This window comes from Dromiciops gliroides, chromosome 1 (assembly GCF_019393635.1).
Source record: "Dromiciops gliroides isolate mDroGli1 chromosome 1, mDroGli1.pri, whole genome shotgun sequence".
Taxonomy (NCBI): Eukaryota; Metazoa; Chordata; class Mammalia; order Microbiotheria; family Microbiotheriidae; genus Dromiciops; species Dromiciops gliroides.
Window position 1 is genome coordinate 29,235,561 of NC_057861.1, and position 12,904 is coordinate 29,248,464.

Genomic DNA, 12,904 nt, shown 5'->3' on the forward strand with positions numbered 1-12,904 from the left:
CAGTTTCTTGGGTAAGGACTTCCCAATCTTTCCCATCTCCCTAGTACAAGATGAGGATAAAAACCTTGTCTCTTCGGGAAGCCACTGCTTTCTCTTCCCCAGGTCTTTTTTCATCACAAGGACAAGTTGGGTGAGGTAGTTGTTCATCTGAAAAAGATCTGGGATTTTTAGTGGACCAAAAGCTCAACATGAGTCAACAATGTGATATAGTATCCACAAAAGCAAATGCCTGGGGCAGCTAGATGGTACAGTGGATAAAGCACCGGCCCTGGAGTCAAGAGTACCTGAGTTCAAATCTAGCCTCTGACACTTAACACTTACTAGCTGTGTGACCCTGGGCAAGTCACTTAACCCCAATTGCCTCACTAAACAAAAAAATAAATTAAATAAAAGCAAATGCCTTACACTATATTAAGAGAAGCTAAGTGTCTAGTACTGGAGAGGAAATAGTACTGCTGTACTGCCGTGGTAGGACCACATCTGGGGTATGGAATTCCATTCTGGGTGCCATGTTTTAGGAAGGACATTAAAGCCAGGAAACACCCATAGGAAGGAGTCCAGGAGGGTAAAGAGCCTCCAGTTCATGCCAAATGAGGAATAACTGAAGGAACCAATATTTAGCCTGGAGAAGAGAAGACTTAGGGAGGGCACAGAGGCTGTCTTCAGTCTTTGAAGGGCTGTCTACTGGAGGAGGGAGAAGCAATGGTTGAAATGATACAAGGGGAAAGTTTTAAACAATTTAGGCTATCCAGAACTGGGGAAGAGTGTTTTGGGCTAGGCAGCTTCTCCTACACTGGGAGGAAGTCTTCAAGCAAAGGTTGGAGGATGATTCTTGGTTAGGCCTGGCTTGGATTGGATGGGCACTGAGGTCTCTTCTGGTTGTGAGAGTGTATGACACTGTGAGCATACCCTATATTTATATTTAGTCTTTCCTGAGCACCAGCTCCATTCATCACCAGCCATCTCCTTAGGAGGGATGCTATATTCCCCACTTACCTACATCAGAGGTAGGCAAACTCTCTCTATAGAGGGTCAGATAATAAATATTTTAGACTTTGAGATAAGAGGTAAAATTAAGGATGTTATACAGGAACTTATATAATGAGGGAAAATTTCCACAATTTTGTAATTGATGAAATTCAGAATACAATAACAATAATTGAGTGCAATTTTTATAATATAGATCTGCTAATGAGATAAATGGAATTATTTTTAGGGAATAATACTTCACTTAATTAGAGTTCAAATTTATGTTTCTTATCAAAACTGATTGCAAATGTTCATCTGTTAACTCTGATCAGTAATGAGATTTCACATGTCTTTCCACATGGGTACTGATAAATATTGATATCAAACAACCAACATGATTTTAGTTGAGCATATTCATCACTTAGAATGCACCTAACATTTTATAAAATTCCATTAGAGTCTTCTCTTGATATTTGCTTTTTAGCATGTCATTACATTGCTAATCAATCCTTTCCAGTGAAAGTTAGGTGGAAGCTTCTGAATGAAATGGATTTTAAAATATGGAAATTTCTTTTGTGCTTGAATCCAGGTCTGAAAAATGCTGATGGAACTGTAGTTTGAGCTCAGAAAATAGATCTACTACAAATGTGTGTAAGAATGGAAATCTCACTTGTTTTAACTTTTGATAACACTGGAAGTATATAAAACAACTTACCATTACTTGTGAGTCAAGCAACCTTAGCTATTCTCAAATTGACTTTACTACAATATAAATTTTGCATGTAAGTACTATTTTACCTTGTGATTTTTAGCTTGAATTCATTAAGAAATATTTCAAGTCTGCAGCAAAAGCTAATTTCCGAAGCCATTCAGCGTTTGATAATAGAATGGTTGAGGGAGGTTCTTCTCATTCAGCAAAACTTCAAACTCAGCCCTGAGCTCAAAAAAATCACAATTATATATACTTTCTCTTTTTTGCTTTGATTTATTGGGTATATGCTGGTAATAAAAAGGATGTCACAGTACAGCAATACACATGAAACTTGAAATGCTATTGAATCATGCCTGCAGCACTGTGACTGGTAGTATGCTGAGCACACATTTTAAAAAATTTTGAATTCCCAATTCTTTCCTCCCACCCTTGAGAAGGCAAGCAATTCAATATAGATTATACATGTGAAATCACGTAAAAATATCCATATTAGCCATGTTGCAACAAAAAAGACCAAAAATTAAGTATAATAAAGAAAGGGGCAGCTAGGTGGCGCAGTGGATAGAGCACTGGCCCTGGAGTCAGGAGGACCTGAGTTCAAATCCAGCCTCAGACACTTAACACTTACTAGCTGTGTGACCCTGGGCAAGTCACTTAACCCCAATTGCCTCACTAAAAAAAAAAAAAGAAGAAGAACAAAGAAAGTTTAAAAAGTATACTTCAATCTGCATTCATATAATAGCAATTCTTTCTCTGGAGGTGGATAGCAGAATTGTCCTGGATCATTGTTGCTGAGAATAGCTGAGTCATTCACAGTTGGTCATCACACAATGTTGCTTTTACTGTATACAATGTTCTCCTGATTCTGCTCACTTCATTCATCAGTTCATGTAAGACTTGCCAGGTTTTTCTGAAACCATTCTGTTCATCATTTCTTATTACACAATAGTATTCTATCACCATCTTACACCACAACTCATTCAACCATTCCATAACTGATGGGTGTCCCCTCCAATTTCTAATTTTTTGCTATGACAAAAAAGAGATTCAATAAATATCTGTGTACATATAGGTCTTTTTCCCTTTTTATCTCTTTGGGATACAGACCTAGTGGTGCTATTGCAAAGGGTATGAATGGTTTTATAGCCTTTGAGACATAGTTCCAAATTGCTCTCCAAAAAGGTTGGCTCAATTAACAATTCCACCAACAGTATATTAGTGTCCCAATTTTTCCACACCCCTTCCATACATGACCTTTCAGTAGGACAGATGTGACTTTTCAGAGTCTCTGAGCTGAAAGGGACCTCAGAGGCCAAAAAAACGATCCCAAAGAAGAATTCCCTCTGCTAAATCCCTGACAAGTGACCAACCAGTTTCTGCTGGAAAACTGCTTGCTCACAGAAAGCAGCCCACTTTGCAAAGCCAAGTCACTCTGGCCCTCATTTTCGCAATCTGCAAAATGAAGGGCTGTTCCAGATAATATCTAGTGTCCATTCAACTGTATAGAACCTGTGAGAAAATGAGGATGCTAATCTCAAAATCCCAGAACTTCAGAGTGGGAAGAGACCTCAAAGACATCTAGTCCAATGCATAGCTGAATAAGAATCCTCTCTACAACATGAATGGATGAATTAATGAATAAACAAATGAATAAATAAATGAAAATCATTTATTCAGGGCTTATCGTGGATCCAGTAAATGAATGAAAGAATTGAAAAATTACTTATTTAGGGTTTACTATGTAAATAAATGGCTAGATTTTTATGAATGAACAAATTTAGGGTTTACCATGTAAGTGAATGAATGAATGAAATCATTTATTCAGGACTTACTACGTACCAAGCACTGTGCTAATATCCCCCACAAATGGTCATCTAGTCTTTTGCAACCTTAAAATATTGAGAGAGAAGGAACCCACTATCTCCAGAGGCAGTTCGGTCCACTTTGGGAGAGCTGTCCTTGGTAGGAGATTTTTCCTGGCATCAAGATGAGTTTTTCCTTTTTGCACTTTGACTTTGCTGATCCAAGTGTTTTCAGGTTGGGGGTGGGGACAGTGAATGAAAGCATGAGCAGACTTACAGAACAAAATGTTTATTCTACATAGCTATGGTACACACATGCCCAGCACCGCACCACACAGCCTATGCTGTCAATGGCTTCCTCTTGCCTCTGATGTCGTCATATATATTATCTGACATATCCCTGGAATTGTGATTTTCTGCCACCAGATTACGGAGATTACTGTGGTCTAGAGGTTGATCAGCTGTTTTGAAGAGAGTGAAAATTAGCCATGGCTCAAATAAAGGTCTTTTCCCTAAGAAAGAGATTTTCTTTTCTGTTTGTTTGTTTGTTTGTTTTGCGGGCAATGAGGGTTAAGTGACTTGCAAAGGGTCACACAGCTAATGTCAAGTGTCTGAGGCTGGATTTGAACTCAGGTCCTCCTGAATCCAGGGCCAGTGCCACCTAGCTGCCCCAGGATTTTCTTTTCTAATCATCCCTTGCTAATGGACAAGAGTCCCAAAACTTGGACATCCCAGGGTATGCTGGGGGTGTCACAAATTTCAGTTCAATTTGGCAAGCATTATGTGCTGGGCTTGGAATCAGGAAAGTCTGAGTTCAAATCTTCCCTCAGACACTAACTATGTTCGGCCAAGTTAGTGTTTGCCTCAGTTTCCTCAACTGTAGAATGGGGATAATAATAGATCCCACCTCCCAGGTTGTTGTAAGGATCAAATGAGGTAATATTTGTAAAACCCCTGGCACACAATCAGTGCTGTATAAACACTTATATCCCTTCCTTTCCCTTTCCCCTAGAGTGCTGAACCTGGATTCAGAAAGTTCAAATCCAGCCTCAGACACTAGTTGTGTGACCCTACTCTAATCATTTAACTCCCAGGCTTCAATTTCATCATCAGTAAAGTGGGGTTAATCATAACAGCTCTCCTTGTAAGGTCCTTGTAAGGATAAAATGAGATATTTATAAAATGATTTGTAGAACTTAAGTTTGTTGCTGCTGTTGTTACTACTATGCCAGGGATTGGAAAGAAAAAAAGACAAAATGAAAAGCAACACCTGCCCTCCAGGTTCTTACATCCTATGGGGACTTTCATTCATTTAAGGATAGAATGAGAGACAGAGAGGAAATGCAGTAGAAAGCCCGCCTTGAGTCAAGAGGCTCTGGGTTCAAGTACCATCTCAGACATATTGACTGATGACCTGAAGCATCATGGGCATTCCCCATCTGAATGAGCAGGGAAAGTTTCCTCCATCAATAAAATCACACTGTTGTAAAAAAAATAATAATTCTAACATTTAAAACAATTTCCAAATGCACATGCCATAAAATTCAGTGGGATGAGGGGCAGCTAGATGGCGCAGTGGTAAAGCACTGGCCCTGGATTCAGGAGTACCTGAGTTCAAATCCGGCCTCAGACACTTGACACTTACTAGCTGTGTGACCCTGGGCAAGTCACTTAACCCTCATTGCCCTGCAAAAAACAAAAAACAAACAAACAAACAAACAAAAAATTCAGTGGGATGGAGTTGGAGGAGGGTAGGCAGGGAAATTGGAAGTGTAATTCAGATTGGTGATGAGATGATGAGAAAGAATATGGACAAATCATACATACACAGATTCATGCTCACACATTCACACATACCTCACATACAACCAGATTCATAGACTCATATATTTTTTTTAAATTTTTTTAGTGAGGCAATTGGGGTTAAGTGACTTGCCCAGGGTCACACAGCTAGTAAGTGTTAAGTGTCTGAGGCCAGATTTGAACTCAGGTCCTCCTGACTCCAGGGCCGGTGCTCTATCTACTGCGCCATCTAGCTGCCCCCACAGACTCATATATATACACCCTCACACATTCACGCTCACATCTCCCCCACACTCATATTTACACACATACACGCTCACATTTACACCTCACATATACTTACATTCACAGGCATCTCACACAAACACACACTCATGTTCACACACATTTACACACAATAACACCTGCTCAAATCTCACACATGCTCACATTCACACATATACAGTCACATCTCATACACACTCATATTCACACACAAAAATATACACCCACACCCATATCTCATATATATTCACATTTGCACACATCTCACAAAACACACTTCCATTCACACATTTACACACACAATCACACTTGCTCAAATCTCACACACTCATATTCACACTCATACATAGTCACATCTCACACACTCTTACTCAAACACTCCCATACACATGCACACATTCACATCCATATGACCACATACATGCTCACATTCATATATATATATACACACACATACATTCACACTCACATGTCACACACACTACTATGTCTGATTAAATGAGACCCAACTGCTCTGGAATGTCTTGCTCCAAATGACCATCAGACATTTCCAGTAGGTTTGCATTTCAGTTTCCTGGGCCATCTAGCCGCTCCACACTGCTGCTCTGCATTTTCATATGGAGATCATTGGCTCATCTTTCTGGAGCCAGAAGGAAACTTAGAGGCCATCAAACACAGCTCCTTCCTTTTACAAATCATGAAACTGAGGCCAGGGAGGTCAGCCTGCCTGCCCAAGACCGTTAAGCAATCAGTGAGCAGGGATCTGAACTCATGTGGTTATACCAAATCTATTAAACTACCTTGTGTGGGAAAGGAAGTCCCTTCATGCACTTATTGGAAGAGTTCTGGGTGTTAAGGGATTCCAGATTCAGAGAAAGAAAGGATCCCGGAGGCCCACTGGCCCAGCCCTACATTTGACCACTGAGGAAATGAAGGCGCACAGAAGTTAAGTGACTTGCCCAGGGTCACAGAGCCAGTCAGTGTCTGAGGCAGGATTCTGGAAGTGTGATTATATTTTTTAAATTCTTGGGGGCGCAGAGGATAAAGCACAGGCCCTGAATTCAGAAAGACCTGAGTTCAAATCTGGCCTCAGACACTAGACACTTACTAGCTGTGTGACCTTGGACAAGTCACTTAACCCTCATTGCCTGCCTCCCCCCCAAATCTTTCCCCAACTATTCTTCCGAAGCTTTGTTCTGATTGTCAGTGTAAACACAACATCAGGAGCAGAGGACAGAACCCAGGAGGGCTACCAGCCTTTGGTTTTGTTGTTGATGGTGATATTTTAAAAAAATCTTCTATGCAGGACACAAGTGTTTACATTTCTGTCATAGCACTTCCAGGTTAGGACCAGAAGGGAATGGGGGGGGTGGTAAAGGGGTGTGTGTGTGTGTGTGTGTGTGTGTGTGTGTGTGTATCAAAAGGAACCCCTTTATGTCAAGAAAAGGCCAGTGATAACAGAAGTTAAAGGAGCTAACGGCATCTTGGATTCCCTTCTAGAGAAGGGCATGGCCTGAACCCAAACTTCTACAGGAGACAGACCACTAACCCAGGCCTCTTCTGTCTCCCAGCTAAATCACGTTGACTTTCCAGAACTATGTGACTGTAAAGCTGAACAGTTACACATCCCCCGCCACCCCAGCCCCCCACCCTAGGTCCCCCGTCATCCATGTTAGATTACAAATATCTTGAGGGCAGAGACTATTGGTTCTGCATAAGATTAAGGGATCAATGATCTAAAACTGAGAAGGCACCTTGAAAGCCAACTCAGGCAACCTGCCCATTTTACAAATGAGGAAGCTGAGACCCAGGGAGGGGAAGTGATTTGTTGTAAAGAAGTCATAGATGTAGGGCTGGAAGGGATCTTAGAAGCCATCTAGGGCAACCCTTTTATTTTAGAGATGGGGAAACCGAGGCTGAGGGAAGGAAGTGACTTGTCCAAGGTCACAGAAATAGTAACAATGGTAGGATTTTAACCCAGGACCTCTGACTCTAAAGCCAATATTCTTTCCTGTGGGCCCTGCTGCCTCTGTTTCCTCTTTGAAATTCACCCACTATAGCTCAGGACTTGTAGGAGTTAACTCTGAATAAATAAATGCTTTCTGAATTGAGATGAACTGAACTGAATTGAATCGAAATAACAGCAACAAAATTGCCTGTGGGATACAATGAAGTTGCCACACAAGGTAAGGACCAAGTATTGGTGTTTCCACTGAGAAAAACAAACAGGAAAAATAATCCTTTTGAAATACATTTTTTTCTTGCCTACCATAATGGGCAAATGCTTCATCCCCTGGTACTCACCCTAGAAATGAGTCCCCATGCTTGACCAGGCTGTGCCTTCCCACCCAGGCTTCCAGGCCCCCATGCCCTGCCCATCTTTGAAGCCCAGAGCATCATCCCAATTAAGGGAAGGGGTGGGGGTTGAGGGGAGCCCAACTCACATTCCTCCAACTTCTCACTTATGGTCTCCGCACTGATGGCTGGAGCAAAGATTTTGGCGTGTTCTGCTGACCTCAGGAGCGATGTCCCACCCCAGAAAGGGTTTGTCAAAGGCCCAGGGGATTCCATGTCACCTTCTGCTTCCATGAAGCGTATGCAGGACTCCAACAACAGGAGGTCATTCGTCTTCTGCTCGATGATCGCTGGGGAGGGACAAAACGACAGGCACTAAGATGTGCCTACCAAGACACATTGAATTCTGAGAAATTCCCAACAAGCTGTCTGAGAGGGATGGGGCCATAGATCTAGAATTGGAAGGGACCTCGAAGGACATGTGATCCATTCACCCCCTTTCATTTTACAGAAACTGAGGCTGAAGTGACTTGCCCACAGTCACACAGCTAGGAAATGCTAAGTGTTGGGATTTGAACCCAGTTCTTTCTTACTCCACTGAGACAGCAGAACTATTGGTTATCATAATTTTAAAAAATCATTGGGCAAGGGGCAGCTAGGTGATGCAGTGGATAAAGCACTGGCCTTGGAGTCAGGAGGGCCTGAGTTCAAATCCAGCCTCAGACACTTGACACTTACTAGCTGTGTGACCCTGGGCAAGTCACTTAACCCTCATTGCCCCATCCCCCCAAAATCATTCAGAACATAATCTTTATTTAGATTTGCATTCTTTTCTTTTTATGATTTGAATTCAGGTCCTCTTGACTCCAAGACCACACTCTATTGAATGCACCACCCACCTGCCCCAAATGTTAGCCAGCATTGTGTAAAAACAAAAGATCATAGATAAAAAATATATTTTTTAAAGCAAGCAGAGCCTGGGATCTCCATCTACCAAAGTACTGTGTCAAATTGATGTCCGTAATGGACCCTGTCTCTCCCAAGTGTTCCAAAATCTTGGTGGCATCACAGTTGATCTTCTTAAACAGAAACTCCACAGAAGATTTGAGCTGGTCAAGAGTCTTGTTTATCTCTTTGTTGTTGTTCTCAATCCGGTTGGCATCTTCCGTGGTTTTTTTTAGTTTTTCCTGTCAGGACACAATAATTCCCAATAAGAACACTCTTCCCTCCACTCTTGGGTCCTAGCTCCCAGAGAACAGAGGAAGAAAACTAGGCTGAGGACCCCTTTCCAGTAAGAGAGAGTCTGCTAGGGGGCCTCAGGAATAGGAGGCAATCAATGACTGTTGATTAGAAAAGGCTCCCTACTGGCACCAAAGGCCTCCTGCAACAGCCAAAAGCGGCCCTATCCTTTGGAGCCTGTAATTGGCCATTGTTGCCCCTGGGCTGGCACAAACATGTCCCAAGGCAAGAAATGTGCCTTGAAATCAGCTTTGCATCCTGGGATGCCAGAAGGCTGATGCTGGGAAGGAACCCAGCCTAATATATAAGGATCAATCATAGATACAGCAGATAGAGACAAAATATTTGACAAAAAGGGAAACGGAGGCCCCAAGAACTTAAGGGGCTTATCCAAGGTCATTCAGCTTAGTCAGCAGATGCTCAAAGGCTGTCACCCCACCCACATGCTGCCATCCCACTTGACTTCGTTTCTTCATCTGAAAAATGGGGATAATATCTCCCTAGGTGGTTGAGACATATGACTATCACTCCAGATCTCTCACTATCCTATGATAGTCAGTTAATAAACAGTCATTAAGCCCCTACTATGAGGCAGTCACTATGCTATGCACCAGAGATGCAAAGGAAGGCAAAAGATAATCCCTGTCCTCAAGGAGCTCACAGTCTAATGAGGAAGAAAACAAGCAAAACAAGAACAAACCATTGACAGAACAAATGGGAAAGAATTAACAGAGGGGAGGCATTCAAGTTAGTACTAAGGCACTAATAGCAGGGATTTTCAGGCTCATTTTACACATGAAGAAACTGAGACTTAGACAAGTCAAATGACTTGCCTAAAGTCACACTGTTTATAACCAAAGGTGGGAAAGGAAAGCAGCTGCTTTAACTCTAGAGCAAGCAATAATAGCTCTATCCCTATACCAGATAATGGAGCCCCCATTTCCCCACTCCCCCCCCAGCCCTGCCCCTTTGGGGAAATCTTCAAGCATAGACTGGATGCCCTGTCTGTTGTCAAGTGAATTCTAGGATAGGTATTCTAAGGGCAGTGAGGTAAAGAAAATAGGGCATTCCAGTTTTGGCAGACAGCCCATGCAAAAGGAGTAGAGATGGGAAATGTGGAAACTGCTAGCAAGCCTGTGAAGAGTACTTGAAGAGGGGGGCAGCTAAGTGGTGCAGTGGAAAAAGCACTGGCCCTGGATTCAGGAGGGCCTGAGTTCAAATCCTGACTCAGACATTTACTAGCTGTTTGACCTTGGGCAAGTCACTTAACCCTCACTGCCCTGCAAAGAGAGAGAGAGAGAGAGAGAGAGAGAGAGAGAGAGAGAGAGAGTAGATGAAGAGGAGTAAAGTATAATGAGTCTGGAAAGGAAAACATTGGAGCCAGAGTTTGATAAGCTTTAAATGATTGATTAGAAGTGTATGTATTTTATTCCTCAGGGTCATTGGGAGCCATCAAAGCTTCTTGAGCAGAAAAATGCTATTACTGAAAATGTAGAAGCCTAGGTCAGGTGGAAACTGCAAAGCACCTTCCCTCTGAAATTACCTTCAATTTATTATCCTGTCTGTATCTCACTGATACCTTGTTGTTTGCATGTTGTCTCCTCAATTACAATGTAAGCTCTTTGAGGGCAGGGGCTGTTTTTGTCTTTTTTTTTTTAATCTCCAGTGCCTAGCTCAGTGCCTGAATAATAATAATGAATAAACATTCATTAAGCACTAACTGTGTACTACTGAGAGCCTATGTAGTATTTCTACAAAGCAAGCACATGATAAATGCTCGTTGAGTGACTTATCCAACCAAGCAGTACAAAGTAGACTGGATGGCCAGAGAAGCCCCATCTGGGGTTTCAGGGAACCTCAGCGTTTTTTGTCAGGGAAGAGGGGCCCTCTCAACCTCCAAAGACTCATTAGCGGGGCATGAGTTCTGACTATTGCTAATTGAAAGTTTGGGTCGGCCAAGCGTGGGTTCACGGATTTCCGGGTGTTTCGCCCAGAGACAAATTCTCCTTGGAATATTGGGCTGACATTCCAACTTCCAAAGTTCGTGCTTCTTTGATGGCTGAAGGGTCTGTCAATCTTTCTACGCTGCCATAGATATAGTGGGTAGGAGATGGAGGAAACTGGTACTTTGGTGCCCCCTAGTGTCATGTCCCAGATTAACAAGACAGTTGCCATATTGTTGTTAGGTTTGGGTTTTTTTTCAGTTGTGTCTGACTCTTTTGTGACACCATTTGGGGTTTCCTTGGCAAACTAGAGTGGTTTGCCATTTCCTTTTCCAGCTCATTTCACAGATGGAGAAATTGAGGCAAACAGGGTTAAGTGACTTGTCCAAGGTCATGCAGTTAGTAAGTGTCTTCCTGACTCCAGGTCCCGCACTCTGTCTACTGGACCATCTAGCTGCCCCAGTCTCACCATAGAATAAAATAATCTCAGCTCCCAAAGGACATAGGACAATAGCTCAGAGACCAGCTAATCCAAACTCCACCTTAATTTTACAGATGAGGAAACTGAGACCCAAGGAAATGACATAAATTGCCCAAGGTCACAGAATTGGCCAACAGCAGAGTGAGAGTTTAATGTCTACTGGCCAAGGGACTGACTGCTTGACCGCTCAGGTTACCCACAACTGTTCTTACCTCCAATTCCCTCACAGTCTGTTGACCTTCATCATCACAAGCTTGCTGCTGAGATTTCAACAGGTAGATTTCATCCTACACCAAAGAGAACCATCGAGGAAGGGTAATTATAGCACATTCCCTCTCCCCACACCAGCACCTCAACTTCCTCCTAAAAATAAACTCAAGTATGATTGTGGATTTTATACCATATAATTATTAGTTTCTCTAGGCACGGAAGCAAAACCAGGAGATAGTGATGCCTCCTGAAACAGTTTGTTTACATTGAGGCAGCTTCCTTTGTCACTGGTGGAGAGGGACACCTACTCTTCTTTTCATGGGCTCTGAAGTTGAGACTTGAGGAAGCATCGAGTCCAATGCCCTCATTTTCTAGAGGGGAAACCCACCCTAGAGAAAGAGTTGTGGTCCTTAATTTTGTATACTTAGATTTGGATTCCACCTCTGACACTTACTAGCTCTTGTGACCTCACGCAAGTTGTTTCTGAGCTGGGTTTTATATAGCACTTGAAGGTTTGCAAAGCATTGTACATATGTGATTCCTGCTTGATCCTTACCACTTGGGGAGGTAAGGGCTATTATTATCTTCATTTTGGAGATGAGAAAACCGAGACAGACAGAGGTGAAGTGACTTTCTCAATATCACACAGCTAGTAAATATCTGGGGATAGATTTGAACTGAGAACTTGCTGATGTCAAGCCTAATATGCTATCCAATTCACCACCAACTGTCTCTACTATATATAATAAACTTGCCCTACAAGAACATCCCTCCCCAGGTTTAAGTGAAGGAAATGATTTGTGCAAAACCCAGAAGCCACTAGATAGAGGCAGCGAGGGGGGCATAGTGCTAAGCCTGGAGTCAGCAGGACTGAATTCAAATGTAGCCTCAGACACTTTACTAGTTATGTGATACTGGGGCAGTCATTTCACTTCTGTCTGCCTCATCTTCCCCAAATATAAAAAAGGGGTAATAATAGCAGGGTTATTGTAAAGATCAAATGAGATAATATTTGAAAAGTGCTTTGCAAACCTAAAACCATTATTTAAATGATAGCTATGATGATGACAACGATAAATAGTAGATATCATTGAAGAGGAAACTGAGTCAGCCCAGAGCAGAGTTGAAAGGGACCGCAGAGGTCATCTAGTATAGCCCCTTCATTTTATAGATGAGCAACAGAGGT

The 12,904-nt window shown here is 42.3% G+C and overlaps 1 protein-coding gene across 1 annotated transcript in view; it reads right to left on the reverse strand.

Annotated features, from left to right (window-relative positions):
* Window positions 1-3,693: 3,693 nt before the first annotated feature.
* CCDC63 (coiled-coil domain containing 63) overlaps window positions 3,694-12,904 on the reverse strand; it is a 40,844-nt gene continuing 31,633 nt past the window's right edge. Inside the window, exons 7-10 of the mRNA XM_043977818.1 lie at window positions 11,721-11,795; window positions 8,840-9,032; window positions 7,995-8,195; window positions 3,694-3,944 (exon numbers count right to left, since the gene is read on the reverse strand). Of these exons, the coding sequence (XP_043833753.1) occupies window positions 3,823-3,944; window positions 7,995-8,195; window positions 8,840-9,032; window positions 11,721-11,795 (591 nt within the window). The 3' untranslated portion in view covers window positions 3,694-3,822. The remainder of the gene's footprint in view (window positions 3,945-7,994; window positions 8,196-8,839; window positions 9,033-11,720; window positions 11,796-12,904) is intronic.